Genomic DNA, 24,194 nt, shown 5'->3' with positions numbered 1-24,194 from the left:
GTGCATTTGGCTCCTACATCTTCTTTCTGGGGATAGACATTTTCTTTCTAATTTATTTTTCCAGGCTAATATCTCTTTTGTGTATTTCCTCTATCAATTTGATCTGAAAGCCCCAGAAACCTTTAAAAAGTAAGTGCGAATGGTTTGTCACTAGGGATGATGAATCATTGCTCCTCAGGTGTGGCCTTGGGGTTTACTGGTTTATTACTGCCTTTGCTTTTACTTGTAGGCAAAGTTAACAATTTATAATGCTGTTGGTCTGGAGTACATTTCAGTAAAATAAGAGGTCGGTAAGGTTGCCTGACTCTCGGGAAGCCAACTTGTTGCTTAACTTGTCTGTGCAGATCAACTTAAGTTCCAAAGAAGATCAAGATTTGAAAAATGAATTCATTTTGAACTGATTACATTTTCTTTATTACGTTGTAAATCCGCTGGTGCTGAGCAAAGCAGTGCAGTAGTTTAATGCCAAAAAGTACATTACATTCTAAGTTTTAAGAATTGTCACGGTTCAAGAAAAGGTCAGAATCACTCTTCTTCTGCCTCCCTAGAACAGAAATGTGTGAAGTGTGTTTCCTTTTTCTGCCACGCTTCTTTCTTTTTAGAGGAATGTCCAGGCTGCTTCCAAATAAAATGAATATCCTGTTTTGGAACATTAAAAAAAAAAAAAAAAAGCAAACACCACACACACACACACACCCCAAAAACCCCTTGGCAGCAACAAGCTAGAGAATGAAAGCAAATGAATGACAGAATTGATACTCTTTTATGTGGGCTTTCTGTTTTAAGGAACAATGTCCCTTTCAAGTTTTTGGTTCTTCTCTGTCCAGTACTTTTAATTCATTATGTCTTTAGAGCAATTTTTTTTAACCAATTTGAAAGTATTTCATTCAAAATGAATGAAATGAAAGAAAATATTTCTTTGTTTCATTTCAAATGTCTTAACCTACTCTATACCTAAGAAATTTCTCTCCATTCTATTTGCATCAATCTTTACTTCAAAATAATATTGAGCTAGCCCCTGGGCATGGCAACAATACAACCTGCTTGCCAACGAGGAGAGTCACTGGGGAAATGAATAGGATCATTCCAGGCCTTAGGCCAATAGGGCGGGTCCCCTGCCTTTGTAGCACACATAGACTCTGTTATCAGTATTCTCAGAGGAACCATTTGCCAGGTTTCATAGCTATAGTCCTGTGACTGTTTTTCCCCCAGCAGCTCTGTGGAGGGATAGCTGTCACATTTTAGTGATGCTTCTCTGACAGTTAATAGAAAACAAATTAAAATTACACTATTCATTGTAGCTTAATTCCATAGTTTTCAAGAATCCTGAGTTTTTAATTATTCATTATTGCTAATCAATTGCCCTGTCAGTAAGAATATGAACTCACAAATTCTATGATTTTAGGACTCCTAACTGTTGCAGAGATGACATGAATTTGTGTTCACAAGTATCCATGCTCATAAAATATTTCCTCTTTTTTTTCATTGTGGAAAAACTAGGGTCTAGTCTCAGATTTCTAGGAAGCTCTTAGGTATTACTAATTAGATTACAGAGTTTGGATTTGTATTCAAAATTGCATGCATATCTTTAAAGGCATGGCAGGCAAACTGAAACCCTGTGCTTTTCTAAAAAGAACAAGACATCCATCTGGTTCTGCCACTATTATTTATTAGAATATTTGTTTGCTTACCAATATATATACACAGCCAGTTTCTTGGTTTCAACATATGGTGCCGGAACTGATTATTTATAATCATGAATGCTATAATATTGAGTCCACAATTAGGGATGGCTGTCTTTATGTAAAAGCAGAGTATGTGGCCACCTACATGTTTCAAAAAAAGGAGTGCCATGAAATGTTTCCCTGAAAATGACTTCTTTGCAAATGACTGGATATTCTTTAAAGTACAAATAAGTCCTTTGGGTAAGACTCATGAATGCCTGATTTGTAAATGAGTTTATCAGATGTTTCCCTCTCCACAACCTCTTTCCTCTGCATAGACATTCATGCCCTAGCCTCTTGGGATGAGAGAAACTGTTACAGAATGAGGAGTTTGTTGTTGAGAGTCTTGGAAGTTAGATTTTATCTGTTTCATCTGAGATGTATCTTTATGTATGGGTAAGATCTCAGAGTCAGGAAATTTATCTTCATAGCAACTTGCTAAATTAATTGATTTCAGAGCTTAATTTTATATGTTATAATGCTTTACCAGACAAACAAGTCAAGATTAAAGTGGCAAAACAGTGGTAGAAATTAGACATTTATTTTAGTTACTCCTCTAAACTACTCAGCCTATGTTAAGAAAGTATCGGGAGTCATAACTAGGAAGTTACATATTTTACCTTACATAGGTTTACTTCACCTTTGGGACAATGTATTTATAGACATCCTTGGGTTTCATCCCAGAAAAATCAGTGACAATGGAAAGGAATTATTTGAATTTAAATAATAATTATCCGCTCAAGCTTGGTTGTGTGCTCCTTATTTTGGAGGCATAGAGTTAAAACCAAAATTATCAGCGGCAAACACAGAGGATAAGCATCATGCGGAAACATACTTATGTCATTGTAACACCTCAGTTATAAACTCTGGCTACCAAAGTCCAAATGCATTCTGAGCTTTCACTTAAAAACTCGCATGTCACAGGGAGTGAATTTGGGAGTGTTACCCACTTAGAGCTGCTGGGATCGACTCAATCTTCTGTTACGTTTGCCAACGCTGCTTGCAATATAGTCTGCATTTCATCTTTATCTGCATTTCTGGTTACATATTTGGTTCTTATTCCCAATAAGAAGAACCATATTTGGTTCTTTTCTGTTTATAGGCAGAAACACAAAATTAGGCCAGTCTATCACCAATAACAAAATCATTTTCAATGAAGTTTTTATTATTCATCATATGAATATTCATTTGACTACTTTCAAAATAGATATTATGTATTCCATGATGAACTCATGTCTTCTACTCATATGTATTCAATTTTTAAGATGTGTTATGTGGTTAACAGACCACAACATTTTATTTGAGGCTATTTTGACAGTTTGGATTTTTCTTTTCATTTTTTTCTTTTTATAATATTGATATAGGTTTGTATATTTAAAAATATTTTGCAAAAATTGAGTCTTCCCAGCCCTGGAATTTTTTGGCAATAAAACTATTAGTTTATATTCTGATTATCCAATTTTTCCTCAGATCTTTTATCAACAGGGACAAAAAGCTGAGATTCCTGTTCACAGAAAAATAATTTCTTTCACTGGAACTACAGATAGAAAAAATAGAGAATATAAATATCTCTGTCCATTTTCTTTTTTCTTTCCAAATGTTTACTTAAATTATACTTAGTTAACTGTCCATTCTGTTTTTTAAGTGATCTTTTATTCAGAAAATAAAAGCTTCTATAAATAATGTCTAAGCTTCTATAAATAAGATTGACTAGAATATCGTCCATCTGATTGACTAGAATAACTGACTGCTCTTTATCTGAGGGGATTCATGGTTCATTGAGCAGGTGATCCATGTATGGGTTCAGGATGTCTATGAACCTCCAGAAAATATTTGATAATTGCATTCACTCTACAAAAGATCTTTCTGCCTACAGATACTCTATACTCTAAATCTTCTCTATCTTGTACAAATATATCCACACTGTCTTTGAGGTTGAAGTGACATTTTCACTTTACCTTCTTAGACTCTATAGAGCTTACCAGCGAGCAGAACTGCAGTTCAAAGTCAACTGCCCGTCACTATTGGTTATTAATAATGTTTACAATTCATGTTTAATAGAAGGTTGCATTATCTTTTATTTTTGTTTTGTTTTTCTAAAATTAAACTTATAGCTGATTTTTGCAAAGAAATTTCACCAGTGTATTCTTTAAGTATCTTTAATTAACTGCATAATTTCCTGTTCCCCTCACCTCTAGAAAAATCACCTGTGGTTACTGATTATCTATACCTTTATTCCACTTTTGTATAAATTGATTGCAAAGAGTTTTAGTGGACAATTATGAAAGAGAATGTTTGGCCCCTGAAGAATAAGAATGTCTATATTTTAATTCATTTAATAATATGAACAAACAATAGAAAAATAAGCCCTAAAAATGTTGTGAAAAGGACACAAAAGGAAAGAAATCTGTTCAAACATGCCTAGGACCCTCGAGGATCCTTCAGTCCTGCTGACTGCTAGAACTCACTGGTCTTCCTTTTGTTTTACAGAAAGAATGTGCTAATTTCATCAAGGTGCTTAAGGCTTATAATCAGACTCACTTGTACGCCTGTGGAACGGGGGCTTTTCATCCAATTTGCACCTACATTGAAATTGGACATCATCCTGAGGTAAAGCTGGCGTTTAAAAAATGGTATTTGCCCATGACCCCTTCCTATTCAAATGCTTCATTACTAATTTCTTCAGCTCATTTAGCTTCTGGTTCACTATTCAGTGGGACCTACTTCAAATTCAAATGCTGTTATTAATTTTAATCTGTGAGTGCAAAAAGAATGTGACCATCACTCAGCAATAACTATGGAACAGGAGGGAGGAAGGAAGAAAGCATTTGCTTTCGCCCCAGATTACAGAGTCCCATCCATTTTGCATGTGCAGCAGATGTCAGCAGGCTGAATGTGTACTGTTTTCTCCTTCATTCGTATATTGCTAGCTTCCCCCTCCTTTCCATCCCCAGCCACAAGTGCCTGCCACCGCGGTTGTTTCCTTCTGCCTGGGGGTCGAGGAAAGATGCCATACATGTGCACAATGATCTGATCTCATGTTTGACCTAAATCATTCACATTTGTGTTCTTGCCCATCTAAGCTCGGTCTCTGGATTCTGAGCTATAATTTTGGCAGTATGGGAAAGAAAAAAACATGTTTCTTTAATTTGTTGTACAAAAAAGATGTTTCAGCGAGGAAATGAAAGTTAGGTAAATTTCAGTAAAACTAGAGATTAGGGAAATACTTTAAGGTTAGGGATATACTTTAAGGAAAAGTTACAAGCATTGGAAGCAGGTCCACGAATTCGGTCACACCAGCAGTCTTCAGTTATAAGCTCTTTTATAATTTTTTGGCACAAAGTGCCAAGAAGAACAAAAGCATTCATGGGAGAAAATAATTTGTGGCAGAATTTTGTTTCAAGTTGGAATTCAGAAATAGTCAACGAATAAAGGATTCGTTCCCCAAATAATTCTGAAATCCTAAAGATAAAATCTAATTTACATGTTAGCCACTTCTTTATAGATTCTCTCCCTAAATTTTCTTAAGGTACCCAAAGTAATACAAAAATATGTTTTCAACCCAAAGGTTTAGAAATCAAAACAGTTTGTGCCCTAACTTCTTTTGTGTGTGTGTGTGTGTGTGTGTGTGTGTGTGTGTGCCCTAACTTCTTTGTATAAGGAGACACCTTGGAGACTATGTGGTTTCTAGACTACACACAATTGCTATTACTGGATCAATGATCCTGGAAAGACTAAGGTGTCACTGGTGCCCATTTGCCCCTCATGAGCCTCTCCCTGCTGCACCCTCCTCCTCCTCTCCCACACAAGCCTGCATAGCACACTTGCTTCAGAACCCAAGAGTTTTAAGTAAAAACTCACTTTGAGGAAGGGCAATTCCACCTAAATTCCTTGTTTCATACTGATAAAGTTAGAAATAATTTCCTGCACATGGTCCAGGAGACTCTGTGAGCTTAACGTTTTAGCACCTCCTGGATAAAGCTCTCCCTGTGTGCTTTGGCTTCAGCGACTCCTATAGTCAGGCACCCCCCAGATTCGGGCGAGGCCAACTGCCCCACTGTCCTGTATTCTGAAGAAGCCTCTAGAGAACCTCTTTCCCATCGGTTAGAGACTGTGCTGTCAAGGGCAGTGGGATCAGGAGAGCTGAGCGCCTGGCGCTGGTTAATAGAAAAGACATGGGCCGCGGAGTTGCATCTGGCTTCTGATCTTGTCCTACGACTCACTAGGTCTGAAGCGCTGGAGAAATTCCTTAACCTCTCTGAGACTTTGTCTCATAGTATATAAAACAAAACTGAAAAAATAACCCTTTGATCTCCAGTGTCCCTATATTGTAAGTGAGGTGGACTCCAACTGCCTTCCAATCCTCCTAGTAAGGGCATGACCCGCTGACATTTTTTGTTATAGAAACTCAAGGATTTCTAATCCCATCATTGTTAAACACATGTCCTCTGTCGCAGAGTGCAGGGCTTTCGTCTGACCTCAGTTGAGACCAGATGCTTGATCCGGAACAAGCCACTTACTTTCTTTGTGTCTCCATTTATATATGGTTGTTGAGAGAGTTTCACATTGTCTAATACGTAGTAGGTACTGAAAAAATGTCAGTTATCATTTTTAAAATGTAAATCTGCATCTCAGACTGTTGCTGTCTTTCATGTTAGTGTTACCTTGTCACTTTTCATCAGATGTTATAAATTATTGCACTGGGCTCTTATTTTTTTTTAACAGATGATTCTGCAGTTATCTTAGTTTCCTTCATTTTAAAATTCAAAGCTTCGATGATCTTGATGGCCATTTAAATTAAAATACCATGCTTTGTTCCTGTATTTTTATCATTTCCCCCAAAATATTGGTTTCTTAAAAATCTTTTTGAATTTCCTATTTAGTAGAGTTCACAGCATATTCCTTTTATAACTCATCAACTATTCATTGCTCCCTCGTGGGTGGGCAGGGGAAAGGAGAGGTACAGGTTCTAGAGCCAAGCCATTTACCCAGGAAATTGGAGGAAGCCATTTTTTCCACTGAAATAAATAAATGAAGCTTCCCTTCTAATTTCCTTTGAGGTAAGATTATTGGTATACAAATATTTTCCTGAAATTCTGAAATTCAGAGCTTTTGAGAGAGGTCCTCCTTCAGAAGCTCAATGGCCTTAATTTGCATGGCAGCTATATATTGGGAAATACTGTTCCAGACTCTTTAGGGGGTCAGATGGAAGATGATTATGCAATCATCTGGTGGAATTTGGGGCAGTCTAGACAGTCAATCTAGGAAATTCTGGAAAAGATATTATCAAGATAGCTTGTCTAGACAACATAAAATTTAATTTTCAAATGCTTAACGTGTCTTAGAGAATCTGTTTTAAGTTAATCTATACTGTTACTTAAAATCCTACCCTTGGATTTAGACAGTTATGCATGTAGGAAAAGAATGACAGTCATGGAAAGACTGGAAGAGGAACATATAACAACGTATAACAATGAAGAGTACTTGAGGCTATGATTTTCGGATTCATTCTCATGAAGTTTGAATTTTCAAACTTTTATGTACAGGGATGACTTTTCATATAGAACACGGGCATAACTCTGTCTTATGTTCTACTTAGTTTATAAGTAGCACTAGTACATTGCTGTTACCTGCCTCACACTACATAAAATAATGAAATAGTACCCTTTTTAAACTGTGTTCTGCCTTTACGTATTACAGATGATTTTATTACATGCAAAATTCTGCTTTTCACCTTTACCATGGCCTTTGAAGACATTTTAACCTTCAAATTTCTCTTTGCAGTGTTATTTCTTTAAAATAACTCGGTGTCTTACATTGAGTTCACCAAATTGTTGAAAACTCATTGCTACAAAATTATATTATGGACTTACCATTTCAGATGACTGAAAGCCACAGAAATAAAGACATCACGTTAGAAGCAATTCAAGAATCCCTTTATCATTTAGTAGCCACAGATCTTGTAGGAGGAAATTAACAGTTCCTTTAAATAATGATAAACAAAAAAAAAAAAAAATAATGATAAACAGGGCAGCCCAGGTGGCTCAGTGGATTAGCACTGTCTCCGGCCCAGGGTATGATCCTGGAGACCCGGGATCAAGTCCCACATCAGGCTCCCTGCATGGAGCCTGCTTCTCCCTCTGCCTTTGCCTCTGTCTCTCTCTCTCTCTCTCTCCCTTCTCTCATGATTAAATAAATAAAATCTTTAAATAAATAAATAAATAAATAAATAAATAAATAAATAAAAACAGTTTGCCAAAAAAAGAGAAAACTCTTGCCTAGTCTTCCTGTTATGACAGTAGACCTTAATTTCGCCTCCTAGTATTTTAATAGCAGTATTTATGTTTCTGAATACTGTATTTCAAAATCTACTTTTGCCATATAGTGAATGTCTTCTGACCACACACAGTATGTCATTGATTACTGTATTAAACAGATTTTCTGTTTCCTGTAGTACAATTGGGAATTGGTAGACCTATTAATTAACTCCAGTTCTATAAGATATGTGTCAATCAATTCTTGGGTATTTGCCAATGGTACTTGACACTGCAGATAACTGACAGTGAGGTCACATACTTTATACACATGTGTGTGTTTATCATAAAAATGCATGCAGAGTTCACGGAAGGAATGATTCAGAACTAGAGTACAGATGAGTTTTGAATTTAAGCTCTCTGCATCTATGCCATTCAAATGAAAAGCGTAAGTCATCCTTACGAGACAGAATATTCCCAAATGGCTTATAGTATATGGTATTTCCCCTTCAAATTTACATCTGTTAATAAAAAAATGTATGAATTTAGGAGGAGTATAGCTTTTCAAAAAAGTCTCTGGATGTTTTCTCAAATTCCAAATGGGCCTTTTCTATATACTGGGCAGGAAATCTAAAGAAAGATGGACTAGGATGAGAGCTGGAAAATATTAACTCTATAAATACTCTCATAATGTCATGATCTCAATTTATGATAGAACCAAAGGGACATTAAGAAATGCAATGAAACTTAATGGCTATCTCCAAGGTCATTTCCACAATGACAACCAATATATCTAGGTACAAAAGAAAATGTTTTGTCTGGTTCTTCCCTTCCACTAAGAATAAGACTTTGCTTTTATGCAAAATTTTGAATCAAATGCTCTTAGTTACCATCTCCAAGGCCAAGGTAGTGCTCTGTTGACTAATTTATACATCTAATCTAACCTTTTCTAATTGAGTCATCTCTCTCAATGCATTAGGCTATTTACCCCAACAGAATCCAAGTTGGTTTCTAAGAGGAAATACTAAAGCTGAGAAATTTAGAGATCTTGGTAAAACAATGAGCAGGTAACATCTTTCCATCTTTCTTAGATCATACATTGGAGTCTGAATTAACTTTGTACTAGGCTAACCGAAGTGGGAAAAGTCAGGATTCCTTGGAGATTTCTTCCTGACCACTCATTACTTCTACCAGAGGCAGTGTGCTCCTCATTTGCACTACTGGCTGAGCAAAATGTGGTTAGAGCAAGTCCATAATGGTTTCTAGGTTTTTCTTTCTTAATCTTTCAATACTTCAATCACTTTGGAAGGTGGACTTGTGTAAGTTACCATCCTGAATAAATGACACCACCAGTTATATTGCAAATTAAATTTTAAAATACTCTGATGTTTGCATTTGAGAAAAAGCATCATAATTCATAAATTCTGAGTGAACTGAACAGCTCAGCAATGTATTTTTCATGAGCTATTAACATTCTAAACTCTAAATATTAGCAGTAAGACAGTTTTTCAAAAGTAATAGAACTAGCAGCTAAGTGAGATAGCAGGCAGACCTAAGTTATGATTAGAAACAAAACTAGAAAAGAAAAAAAAATGTTCACAAATGGTACAAAAAAGAAAGAGTGAGAGAGTGCCAGAAATTCCCCACACCCTATTTAAAATGTTTCAAATCCCCATTTTATTTTTTGACTTGTTTGCTCTAAATATTTGCTATGAAAACACCATAATTATGATATTAATATTCTTTTATCCTCTACCACTTATTTGGTTCTGTTGTAAAAAGTTTTTTTCCTCACAATATTTCACTACGTTTTAGTCCTAAGAACAATGCCAGATAAAAATGGAAATGTTAGTATTCAGTTTTTAACTTGTAGGATTTTTATTTTCTCGTTTTATCAGATCTGGTTCACCTATTGCCAGAAATATAATTTGGACACAATTAAGTAGTTTTCTAAAGGCCATCCATATTGGGGCAATATCATTATCAGTTACTTACTAAAAGTCTTTATCATATATGGTACTCAGTTTCTGAATGGCATCTTCTTCATTCACAATCACTATAGATATAAGGACTGACTCTATATGGCATATTAATCAAAATATGTCTTTTCTCATGAACTCTCAATAGGTAGTTTGGATCTAAGACCTTACATTTACTGGATCTAGCTTATCACTGGAGGTGTATACTACCCAAGTTCCTCTTTCTCCTCATGCCTTTTTTTTATTGATCCTACTCATTCCTCAGATAATCTATTTTATGGGGAAATTTCTATCCATAAAAACTATAATTTATTCATTACCAATATTACATTTTATAAGAAACATAGAGAGTAGTACTAAACCCCATTACCTGTTTACCTCCCTGGCCCATTTTCATCTTCTGTTCCATTCTCCTTCCTCCATTATGACCCTTTCTTTGCCCTTGATGGGTTTGTGTTTTTCTTCTTTTATCTCTTTGTCTCTTCATCTAAATTATTTTCTTTGTAACCAAACTTTAAGATAGTTGGAATACAGGTTGGATATACAGGTGAGAAAATATGTTAGTTTGATGTATTTGAAACTTAAGAAAAAGAATAGACTTGGGTGAATTTCCACAGATCAGAATATATTTGCCTTCTCTTGCAATATGTTTCAAAAGGGCATCAGTAGATTTGTTGCAGATGGCTCACTTTGACGACAATCTGAGAAAAATAATATAAGTACATTATTATAAGTAAATTATTTGGATAACTACTTCATAATCATATAAAACCTTAAGATTTTAGTTTCTTTGCTTGCTTGAGTATTATGATGATGTGAGTGCCAAGAGCAATCCTTTAATGTTCTTGGGCTAATGAGAAAGAAACAAAACTTGACTTGATATGCAAGTATCAAGAATAGGCCAAGAATAGGCCAAAGTAAGGTCATAGGTTATATGGAGGAAGATTTTGCTGTAGCTGATATAGAGAAAAAGGGGTTAGAAAATTAAAGCATTCCAGAGCACAGAGGAAGGTTGAACTACTAGGCCCAAAATTCATAACTTCTGGACACTAGAACCATGTTCATATTGCAAGAAGGTACTTAGTTTTTAGAATACACAATATCATTATCATTGCTGTGTTTAGAATACACAATATCATTGCATTACTATTGCTAACTTTTAAAAAATATTTTATTTATTTATTCATGAGAGACACAGAGAGAGAGGCAGAGACTCACAGGCAGAGGGAGAAGCAGGCTCCCTACAGGGAGCCTGATGTGGGACTGGATCTGGGGACTCCAGGATCACGCCCTGGGCCCAAGACAGTTGCTAAACCGCTGAGCCACCCAGACATCCCACTATTGCTAATTTTAATTTTTTTTTGTGGTTTTGTTAGTACTTAATTTCGATCATGAATAACATGTAATTTCACAAATTTACTTACTTTTATTATTATTTTTTTAATTTCACAAATTTACTTACTTTTATTATTTTTTTTTAATTTCACAAATTTACTTACTTTTAGAGAATAAAATGATGGAAGAAAACCCTGACAGCACACTAAGAGGTTACCTTGTGGTAGTTTTTAAGCAGATAGCATTCCCTGTTCCCTATGTTCACATCTGAGGACACTCTGCTTGCCCTAGTGTAATGTCCCCTGCTCTAGGGCTCCTCATGGATCTCAGCTGCTCCAGACATAACACATGTGGTCAATTTGGACAGGATGAGAGCTGGGGAAGTAGAAATAACAAAGGCTGGTGATGAGAATCAGCATGAGGTGATGAGAATAGCACTGAGGTGAAAAGGAAAGACATAATGAGAAAACCAGGACTTCTGGAATAAAAGTTTTACTTATTAAATAAATTTGATGGTATACTAGAAAATAATGGAGGCTTAACATTTATGTCTTAGGTTTTTTAGAATTGTAGCTACAGTTCTGCTCGCTTGCTACAATCAATGCCCACATGATCTTAGATGAAATCTGTATTCAGACTATTCAATAGAGATAAAACTGACTTTAATAAAATATAGGAAACATTTTTCCTAAGCAAGATTTTAAAAGTAATGGTGAGGAATATAAATACAAATGTCTACCTCCAAAGAGTTAACATATATATATATATCAAATACCTAACTTCGACATAGTGAAAACATCAGTAATAACAGCAGTTATACTCCCAACAGCAAACAGTTATTGAGCAATAAACATGTGGCCTGCGATGGCTGCTTCACATGTGTTACCTCTTTCAGTTTTCACAAAATCTGATAAGCTAGATACTTTTAGAGTCTCATTGTACTATTGAGAAAATTAAGGTTTTCATGAGTATCTTGTATTGTACCTGAGGCAAGCATCCTATTCAGTGGTTTGTGTCTGAATCTACAACCTGTTCCTTTAAAAGGAAGCACCAGCAACATACAGTGGGAAAGAAAGGATGAAATCATTAATTCTACTTTTTAAGGGATTAAATTAGAGATTTTTGTGTTGTATTATGTTTCAAAAATACTTGATGTAAGCCTTCTTTCAACAAGGTGATGACTGTAAATAAGAGAAATTCATGAAGTGAACAAAGGCATTCATATTTTAGCTGGATTTAGACAAGTGGATGAAGTATTGACGGATGTGGGACATAGTGAAGAGTAGAAGGATGAATAAAAGGACAAAGTCATAAATGGGAAAATGGCAAAGTGTGCATAGAGTGTAGTGGTTTCAGAAAAGGAGGCTGGAAAATTAGGATCAACTTGAGTTTGGGGAAGTTAGTCAAGAGCAATACAAATTTTAAGAAAAGGCTACTATTATTGCCATGATTGATTTTTAAACATATTTTTGTGTAAACATATTTTTGATATAAATGTAAATGGGTGGGGGTACTGGGAGATGAATGGACATGTAGATATGTCCATTTTGAGACTGTGGCAAACATTGAGTAGTGTGATATAATGAAACCTGAACTAATATTGAGTGAAAGATACTGAATAATATTTAAAATTCTCATAGGAAAACAAGAATAAAATAATATCTAAATATCATAAGCCACTAGGTGAACTGCAGCTGAAAAGAGAACAATGTTTAAATTCTAATGAAAAAATGGTTTCCCAATTCTTTTGTGATAATTAGGCAGACATGTGTTATAGCATATTGTGGTCCATGCACACTCAATTTTCACTTCTAAGTCTACAAATAAGCTGAATTTATGTTGTGCATAAAACATTAAGCTATCATATGCAAACTTATGTGAATTTCTCACCCACAGTGTATCACAAAAGCATGATTTCTCCAAGCTTGTAAATCCAGAGAATGCTATTTTGTGTAATGCATATGTAAAAGCAGTTCAAACACACTTTGTTTAAAAAATAAAAATGAAAAACAAACAAAAACAACTAACAAAGAAATAAGATAAAATATATAGTATTTAGAAAGTGATTTTAATGAAAATCTGGACTTATTTTTAATCTCATTATTACATTATAGCTTATACCAATTCTCTGAAGTTGTTTTGAAAATATCATTGATTTATCCTTCGTTATTCTGTTCAGGATCTTTCCTGCTATAACTACTCCCCATGATTTTCTCATTATTTTTATTACTATTAATGGCTGTCATTATTGAGATGCTTGATGGCTTGGTCAATATTATGGCATTTGATTTTCACAACTCTGTGATGGAAGTATTGTCTCCATTGTTCAATTTAGAAAATGAAGTTTCAGAGTGGTTCAACCATATACGTATATCATCACACAACTAGTAAATCTTGTTGTCATAACCATCATAACATGTGGCCTTTCTGGTGACATAAATCTTGATGTTAGATATTGTATCACTTCTTATAGGAATGGTGCTACATCTTTTTGGTTTTAGTTTTTTTATTGACATAAGAATAGTTAACACAAGATCTACTCTCTTGGTACCTTTTTAAGCACATGATTCAGTATTGTTAACCATAGGCACAATGTTGTAGAGGTCATCTATGGAATTTTGTCATCTTGCATAACTGAAATTATTGAGCTACTGCTCAATTCCCCATTTTCCCCACCCACAGCCCTTGGCAACCACCATTCTTTCTGTGACTTTGACTATTTTAGATTCCTGATTTAAGTGGAATCATCGAGCATTTGTCATTCTGTGATGGCTATTTTACTTAGCATAATATCCTTCAGATTAACTCCAGCATTCTTCTCAATAGTTAAGATATAGAAACAACCTAAATATCCATCTACAGATGAATGAATAAAGAAAATGTGCTAGATACATACAACAGAATATTCTTAAGCCATAAAACAGAAAGAAAATCTGCTCTATTCAGCAACATGTACTATGTGTTCATTAACACTCAGCTGTAAACACTCTCAAAACATTGAATTTCAAGTAAAATGAATTACAAGTTGTATTATTAGGAACATTCTTCAAAGAAACATTAAGTTCTTTGTATTAAAAATGTGACAGTGGCTGTCAGCTGGGTAAAATTGTATGGCATTGGCAAATTAAGAGTCCTTTAAAGGATATGGTAATAGTGTAATCAGGTGGTCACGTTTCAGCAAAAGAAGTGCTAGGGTAGCTCACAGAAACACTTTCTGTTTCTACCAATTCTCTATATAATCTAGACAGATATTGAGCAAAGATAAGCAAAAAGTACCTACTCGTGCTTCCACTCAGACACACAGGAGAGTGGGAATGTTTTATAATCCAGGAGAGTTGTAACTCTCTTTTTACCCAAAAGGGAAACTCAGAATCTGTAGCAGTAATAGCAATATATTTTAAATAGAACGCTTAAGATAGAAAAAAATAAAATGAGTTATGCAACTCTCATTTAAAGTTAGCAGTAAAACATGTCCCTTTACTTTTTCTTTTTATTTTGATTATGTACTATTTCAAGAACATTGAAGTCTGCATGCTGATATATTTAGAATTCTAGATTCTCTAATAAACAGAAAGTATGTAATTTTATATGGCATACAGATTATCAGAGGACAGAAAACTGTCAGTCCTTATTCCATGTTTCCTAATATAAATGGACCTTATCAAGCTATTTCTGCTTATGAAGATATTTAAATATTAATATATTTGAAAAAAGCTACATTTTTTTACTCAAATTTAATTTTGTACTTAAGAGTATTTAGAAATTCCAGCTAGAACAAATGCATTTAGAAAAATGTGTATCTATATGAAGAGGCATCCTTTAATCATTGCCTAAAAAATTGAATGGCATAGGCCTTGAAATTTTAATTAACACAATTATTTGTATCTTTGCATATTTTACTCTTTGCTATAGTAACTTAAATCTATTCCTATATAAGAAATAGAGAATGTGGTATCAGTGACTAAGTACAGCTTTGAAATTTGTACATTTACATGCAAGAAATACATTGTTTCAAATTGTCAGAAATCAAACTGTATAGAATGACTACTTTCCATTTTTATTTTATTTTTATTTTCCAGTCTGACATTTTAATTCAATTTTGCATCTTTGGTCACTGAAAGCCATCTCAGGAATTGCTGAGTGGTTAAAAAGAGAGTCTAATGGGATCTAAAATCAATTCACAGGTCTGTCACTGATTCATTGTGTGACTTTTGCTGCCACTGAAATGGCATTAAATTGGTGTCCACAAAATTTTCACACTTCAAGATTTCTCGTGTGATAAAAAAATACTTACCTAATATGCATTATGCATATTCACTTAAGAAAATAGGTTAGTGATTAAGTACAGAGCTAGCTTCTATTTTAGCAAGTTACCTCACTTGAGATGATCACAAAGCTTTCTGCAGAGGCTAACCATCTGAATCTCTCTAATGTTGCAAATGGGGTTTTGTATACATGCCAGGGTTCAACCTCCTTTTAAGTGCTTTCATCCTGGCAAACTTTTCTTTTGATTTACATTTATTTGGCATTTAATAGCTGTCTTACCTCATATTTAAATTGCTTAACCTGGAAAAGATGGATGTTTAGTGTCCCACATTTCCTTGCCCTTTGCTGGCCTAAATCTTGGAGGCAAATGTTAGGTTTGCAGTAAGGAATACCTTTTCTTTGTCTTATGTCATATTAGATAGCAATTCTAGGTAGTGCCTTTGACACTATATCAAATTTTTGCTAATAGGAATATGGAATTTATTAAAAATTCCAGCTAAAATTACAGTCTCTTAAACATATGTAAAAATCTCCCCCCCCCCCCCCTCAGGATAGGGTATATAACTTACCTGACAGATTTCTAGGAAAAGATTGTGTAAATGGTAAGAAAAATATAACCATTTTTACAACGCAAATGTCCCGAAAACTAGAAGTGAATTGACATAACCTTGTTTAGAAAATATGTCAGAGGCAATCAGTAGTTTCCAATATTTGGATTAAAATCAACTTCAGGTAAAATGAAAGACCAAAAAGAAATGATGTGTTTGCTGTATGAACGACAAAAAAATAAAAAATAATAATCATATTTACTTTCCTATCTTGCACTTACCAGTCTGAAAACTTTTTTAATCTCTCAAGACAGAAATTAAAAGTATTTTTCACCTATGCTGCTTAGGAAAATATTTTGATCCGGAAGATTTCAGTAGAAAAAATTAAGTTGGAAAACTTGATGTGTACCTAACCGCATCAGGCCAGTACTGTACTCAACAGAAAGCTCAGCAATATCTAATATCTCACTTTAAAAAATTTTACAAAGAAAAATGTATGTCCAGAACTAAACTGTGACCACAATTTCCATATAATTTGTGCTCAAAAATGCATATTTACAAAATATTGCTTAAGTAGTATTCTAAAATCTTGTGGCCATTTAGTGGTAAAAGCTGAACTTAAATTCAGTTCTCCTAACAGCTGATTCAGAGTCCTTTCATTTCAGGGCATTGCCTTCACTCTCGCTGCCAACCATGCAGAAAAAACATGAAAGACAGAATTTTCCATGTATGTCAAACTGTTTATGAAAGGTTTTTTCCTCCAAAATTAAGTGAATAAATAATCTCAGATAATTATTTTTAAAAATATAGTCATCTTTTACTTTCTCTAGGAGTTTGTGGTCTGATTATAAGCAACATCATGTAATTTCAGAGAAAAATCACATCATTTCTTTTACAAAGTAATATTTACTTATGGAAAATGAGTCAATTACCTCTTCAGACTAGGTAAAATTTGAATGTTGTTTCAGTACTTTACATTATTTACCTTTATTCTCAAAAAGTAGCCGGATTTGAGATGATTTCTATTAGTTGAAGCAGTCAACACATATCAACTATTATCAAAGAAAATAATTGAAAACATTAGGAAAGCAACCAGAACACAGCATCATGCAAAATTTCACCCACACACCTCTGCATACAATGGACAAGAATGGCTAAATGCTTTGATCTTTCCTGGATAACATGAAAGGGTAAGAGGGGAGAAAAAGCAACATCTGTTGGAAAAAAAAGTTTAATGAACAGGGTGGAGACTAGTTGAGTGTTGACATAAACATGAGAAAAGTAAAAGATAAAATGCAGAAACAAAGTTATTTATAGTCACAGACCTGGATAGGTCCAAAGAGATAAGGTCAGATCTAGAAAAAAGATACTACAATAAATGTAGTTTGATTTATATTTAAAGTATGCATAATTCCTATAGTGAGTTCTCCACAAATGTTATCATTGGGAAAAATGTATGTAATGGTGCATATCTCTATATATGACTTTTAAATATAAAGCTACATAAAATCTAAATTGTATGTATCTGTGTGTTTCTATCCATAGGGATGGCAATATCTTAGAAAAAATTGTACAGGTGTAATATAAGGAGCAAAGGTCAATTTAGACTGCCTGAACATGTATCTAAAAATACAGTCTTTAGTTTATTTTCTGTTTAAAATAAGGAATAACTGCCTGTTATGGGAAAAGTGATTGTTTTAAAACAGATCCATTCTGTTTACAGGTGTAATCTGCCTGGACATTGTCCATCATTCAACTATTATTGAGGCAAAGACATTTATCAGAAAGTTCTTGAGATTTTGTATCCCAAAGAGTGTTGTTCCTGGCAGGTTTTCTTTTTAGACTTGCTATCGTATTATGCTGTTATAGGTATAGATTCCACTATCCTGTAACTTGGTATTTTTAACGATTCTGGATGATACAACAGCTGTTCCCAAACTTGCATCTAGTGGATGACATGCATGTATATGACATTCTCTCATGTCCACATAACACTAGTCTGGAACACAAGTGGACTAAATAATGACATTGGAACCTTACCATAAATTCTTAAGAAATAGTAATGAAGGAACTCTTGAAAGTGAATCGTGGGCAAAAAATGGCAAGAAGCCACAATCTTAGATGTGTAATGAGAAAGTATTTAGTAAATGCAGAAAGCTCTTTGCCTCTCACAGGTCATGCCTGTACATAATAGACTAAGTCGACTTTACTGCTGGACACCAGACCAGAGATGGAAATGACATCTGGTTTCCCTCGATGAGATGACACTCCAATCTTACTTCTTCCTCTCTTCTACCACGTGGGCTGTCCAATCAGGTTTCCACACTGAAGCAGAGCAAGCTTCTTACAAAGCGAATGGTAGCTTTCTAAGACATTTTTCTTGCTTTCTTGTAACCCCAGCACTTAGGGAAATCTACTTTTTTGGTCTTGGTCCTTCCCAGCTCTGTTTCCTGGTTTGGGCCACTTTCCCCTTACCCTGTCCTGACACTCTGGAGTTTTTGGGTTTTTTTTTTTTTTTCAGTTCTTTTATATTCCCTGTTTCTCTTCTTCTAGGTCTTTGTGCTTATGGTTTCTATTTCCTAGATGGATCTTTCCCCTGATACTAACTTTAATAAATCCATCTCATCCTTCTGATCTCAACTCATGCATTACTTCCTTAGTTTACCTCACTTCTCTTATACTGTAGATATTGCTGCTATTTTATATACTTTCATAGCACAAATGAGGCAGACACATGGATACATATATTTTGATAAATTCTGATAGTGATTAGAGAATTTGTCTGAAATGGAATATATATTTGCAGGTAGGATTCACATCATATACTCTAAACTGTTACGGATCGTTTCTTTATCTCTCAAGAGTTAATTATTCTTTTTTTTTTTTTTTTTTTCCTGGGCAAAAGCCACAGACTATAAATTAGAATGATGAATAAAAATCCTCAGCTAGTTTGAACTCTTGAATAACACCAAATATCCTCTTTAAAAAAATTCATGGCTACTCTGTATTTTAGTATGAGTCATTTTATACTTTTGACATAGATCACCACCTTTGTGTCAGGAATTATCCATACTCATTAACATACAATTATGCTGCAATTTTACACTTTTGATTTTTTTGGTTGGTATAATTGTTTTATCCCTCATATTCATAAGGCCTTAGTAGAGAACAGTTTTAATTAAAATTTTCACAGTAACTGGGGTGCCTGGGTGGCACAGTAGGTTAAGCAACCAACTCTTGGTTTCGGCTCATGTCTTATTCTCTGAGATTAAGCTCCCATCAGGCATCCTGCTCATCATGAGGGAGTCTGCTGGAGATTCTCTCTCCTTTTGCCCCTCCTGCTCATGCATTCTCTCTCTCTCTCTCTCTCTCTCTCTCTTTCTCTGTCTCCCTAAAATAAATAAATATTTTTTTAAAAATTTCATAACAACATTTCCACAGATCTGCAATTGGAAGTTATTCTGCTGCTAGAGCCTTTTTTGTAGCAATTAGGGAAAGAAGTAGTTGGACAATAAATATGGCCAAACTTAATGTAAGGTTGAAAAGAAGGAAGGAAGGGAGGCCCAGAAGGGAAGGAAAGAAGGAAGGAACGAGTGAAGAAATCCACTTTGATAACACAGGTAGGGCTAAGATGGGATTTATTGCACAATAATAGCAGCAACAACAACAATGATAATGTATTTATTAATTTCTATTTTGGGCTCTTTGTTCAAAATAGAGTAAATATCCTTTGTACTTCAGTGCTCTGAGTATTGACACTCAGGGATTCTTTGAGTGCTCTCACTTGTAATATAACATCTATGTTAAACCCTGCATTGTGCTCCTGGAGAGTAATACACAGGAAGCAATAAATATAATAAGCAATGTGATCTTCAGCAGCAGCATTTTTCCTGACAGTGTAGGGAAGTGGGAGTTTTAAGGTGAGAGGGCAAGGAGACAAGTAGCAGGCAGACAGAAGTATGTACACACTACAAAAAATAATAACTGAAGGTAGCATTACGAGAAAACTATGTGCCATTGTTTGAGTTTCGAATTAAAGCTCTCTGAGGATAAAGGCAAATTTTATTTTGGTAAAAGAATTACCTTTCATCTACCCCCGTCAGGATTTAATTGGCAGGAGATGACACAACCTGCTTAACAATCAGGTATTTCAGGGGTTGAGCAGTTTGACAAGGAGCAGGTTTCCCTCCACCCTCCTCAAATGCCTTTCCTCCCCTCTCTGTGAACAGCATGTATTTGGCCTTCATGAAACATCAGTTCACTAATACTCTCAGAGAGTAGACCATGGATTAGCTAGAAATCAGACTTTAAATTTAGTGGAATGTTCAGTGTTATGTAAAAATGCCACCTTCGAGTCCATGATTAGAAAGAAAGAGGACATGGTAATATTATGGCATTTAATTCTGTTTATAACGTACTGATTTATATTCTAGATAAAGCATCTCAGAATTTTGTCATGCGTGGCAGGTTAAAAAAAGAGCATCATAATTAAAATCACTGCATGTTTTTGACTAAAAAACGACTGAAGTAAGCTCTTTACTTATGAGTTATTAAGAAGTGGGTAAACTTCTGGATATTCACTGTGAGACAGATAGGAGGATCCTGCCTGAAACATGAGGTCAGAGGAAAGCCGTTTTCACTAAGCCTGACAGAGTTTTTAGAAACTCTGTTTGGGTTAACCACAATGTTAGATCGAAAAATCATTTAACTGTATCATTTCACTTCAGAGCTTCTGTGATCAAATGTGTTCAACTTAGTAAAACGCTCTGCTGAATACATTCTGAATTGTGATGCTAAATACTCCTCAGTCTGATTCTTCCCCTCCTCTTCCCTCTGGATGATAAAGTGCATGATTTTAGTTTGGAGTTTTTCTCTTCTTATTAGATGTGAAATACAAAATATTTTGTGTAAGAGCATATTGGTTTTATCATTCCACACACTTTTCTACAGCAAGCCATCTGACACCTGTTAGACACTTGATAATATTTATTAATTTGAGTAAAGTGAATGACCTCCAGTGTCAGCATAGTTATTATGACTTTAAAAGCACCAATTTTAAATGTTCTTGTTTTTAATAGAAAAAAGCCCTTAGTTAATTGATTTTGTCCCACGTTGATTTATTTTCTTTGCTTCTAGGTTTAAGCTTAAATGCCATTTTACATTTGTTTGTTTGACTCTGTGTCCTATGTTTCCTTTTCCTTGCATTTGGGTTTAATCTTTTCTCCTTGCAGAGAAAACGTGCTTTTGCCATGTGGCAGGCTCTTCCTGCACATATTTAGGCAAATTATCTGCAAACATTGTGTTATTTGCCTGTTGTTTAAGGAGCTAACATTAAATAGTAAGTATTCAGAAATGAAAAGGAAGGCATCTCAGGATTGAGCAGCCATTAACACTCTGTCAAATTCCTAGAGTTTTATTAAACATACATGTTGATTTTTTTTTCATAACAAATACCCTGACTTTGCACCTGAACTTCCATGGTTTTACTTACAAAGTTCTTAGCAAGAATTATAGGCATTTACACCTATAAAATAAAAAGGATCTTTTGTAATGTTTGTCTTATTTTGTTACTCAGAGAATATATGAAATCAAACTTCAAATCTTTCAAATATTCACAAGCACAATTTCTTTAGTATAATTTCTGTAATAGGACAGACCTAACTTCAAATCTTTCATAATATAATAATAATGAGATTTTCAAATATATTGTCCTAAGAATGTTTTTTAAGTGTCTTACTTATTTAGTGTCTATATATCTATTAGAGAATTCAAATTAAAAATAAGTTTTGCCTCATCTGGGTATTTCATAACCTTTAATACTGAGCTTCAAAGACCAAAAGATTTCCTTTCTAATTAATAAATTTAGATGTTTAAAGTAATATATAGTATACTTAAATTGTAGGTGTTTGTATATATAAATATATATACTTATATATAAAATAATTTTATATATAAGATATATATATACAACCTATATTAACATATGTATATATACACCATTCTTTAGAGCTACATGATTATAAAAGAAGCATTCAATTTGTAAAATGAGCCTTGTAGGTAATTTACCATAAGAAATGCTAATAACTACTTTGAAGCAATTACTGTATTTTTATTAGATGTTCTGATAATTTGAAATAATAGTATAACTTTATGTGATTTAGCACACCTGGGTGGCTTAGTGGTTGAGCATCTGCCTTTGGCCCAGGGCGTGATCCTGGAGTCCCTGGATCGAGTCCTGCATCGGGCTCCCTGCATGGAGCCTGTTTCTCCCTCTGCCTGTGTCTCTGCGTCTCTCTCTCTCTCTCTCTCTAATAAAAAATTTTTTTTAAATATTAAAAAAAATAACTTTATGTGATTTAAATATGTATCATTTCAGTCAAGTATCTGAAGGTTACAGACTTTTTACATGGGCATCTTCAAAACTATAATTCCACTTAGATTGGTAATTTTTTAAACTTTTTGTATTTTATCTCTGAAACAATATTTACAGCATGGTACTTGTTAAAATATTAATAGTTGACAAGTTTTTGTAGATTTAATCTACAAAGTTAAAAGTACACTTGTTGAATAATTAACTATCAGTAAGGATTCAATTTATTTTTTAAAATGGCAAAATTTGTAATAGTTCTACTAATGGCAATACATGTACACAGACTCTTCTGCAAGTGGAGTTAAGATGAGTGTTTACATATAATTTTTCACCAAATGGCATTTTTTCCCAAAGAGCTCTAAATTGACTCATCATTGAATCTTAGGAGAAGTATTACTTCATTGCCAATTTTACTCTTAGTATAAGCTCAAAAAAGTTAAGCAAATAACTTTAAAACCCCTTTTCCACTGTTTTAATTTCTAAAAAAAATAGTAGCATAAAAGAACAAAGGCTTCTCACTAACAAAGGGATAATTATGTCTTATTTTTGAATTCTCAAACTAATATTTATATTATAGTGATTTTCATTTTGTTGGACAGTAGGTTGAGAAAAATAAATAGGACCATGCATTTCTTACCATTTTTTAAAATATGTCAAATTTTATGGTCAAAGAATAATAAAATATTGTTATCTTTAAAATGTGAAATGTGTCTTTATAATCTATCAACATAAAAAAAAATAATCTATCAACATATAATACAAACAGTACCATTTGCACCATATTATGGTAGTTGTAAATAAAATTGTACTTGAAATTGAAATCTTGCCTTAAGTAACTTAGAATTTTACTTAGAGACATAAATCTAAGTCAACAAACATTTTCAACAAGTACTTTTTGTGCTCGTTTTACGATGATAACAACATTACGGATTCGTAGTTGAAAGATAAGTTTGACATATTCTCTGCTCCCAAACCTACATGGGCATTTGGGGAAGAAATCATATATAACATATATAGAAATCATATAAAACAATGGCCAATTATAATACAGCTATGTAGAAAGAACCACAGAAGCCGCAGTTGGGAATATGTTTTGCCTAAGAGTATTTAAGCTCGTTCCAGAGCAGTTAAGACAAGAATGGCATCATTTCCAAAAATGGGAGGGACCCTGTAAGGTACAGATGAATAAATGTAAAATGCGATGCAGTAACATAGAAGTCCAGCAATGGCCAAAGAATGTAATAATGCAATAGGTTTCAGAGAACAGAAGTGAATGGGAATAAAGTATTTGGGAAAGATTTCAAGAGGATAGTAATAACCTTAGTAACAATAAAATAACACCAATAAGCTACAATTTTTCAGTTATTTCTGAATACTTTTTTTGTATAGCTTCAATTTTTGCCTCAGTTCTCCACTTAGATGTCTGCTCTGGGAAGCCTCGGTTGGCTGCCTCATTCTCAGTCCCCACCTACATTAAATTACCATCATGTTTCACATATAATATTGTTGCTCAGAAATAGATGTGGAAATTGCAGGAACGTTGCATATGTATTTGTTTAATATCTGTCTTCCCTACAAACTCTAAGTGACAGAGGACTGTTAGTGGTTAGTGAATATGTTTATTCAGCTTCACAACTACAACTCCAAGCATGAGTTAGGATCATTAAGAATATGGTAAAAATTAATGATTATATGTTCGAACACTATGCCAACTAGTT

At 34.2% G+C, this 24,194-nt stretch overlaps 1 protein-coding gene across 5 annotated transcripts in view; it reads left to right on the top strand.

The window, feature by feature from the left end:
• The window catches only part of SEMA3A (semaphorin 3A), a 461,093-nt gene that overhangs the window by 328,301 nt on the left and 108,598 nt on the right, over positions 1–24,194 (top strand). For all 5 annotated transcript variants that reach the window (XM_041723448.1, XM_041723450.1, XM_041723447.1 and 2 more), the window contains one exon: positions 4,215–4,334. In XM_041723448.1, the coding sequence (XP_041579382.1) occupies positions 4,215–4,334 (120 nt within the window). The remainder of the gene's footprint in view (positions 1–4,214; positions 4,335–24,194) is intronic.

This window comes from Vulpes lagopus, chromosome 11, assembly GCF_018345385.1.
Source record: "Vulpes lagopus strain Blue_001 chromosome 11, ASM1834538v1, whole genome shotgun sequence".
In the NCBI taxonomy this organism is placed as follows: domain Eukaryota; kingdom Metazoa; phylum Chordata; class Mammalia; order Carnivora; family Canidae; genus Vulpes; species Vulpes lagopus.
The sequence above is the reverse complement of the archived record's forward strand: the minus strand, read 5'-3'. Positions and strand labels throughout refer to the sequence as shown.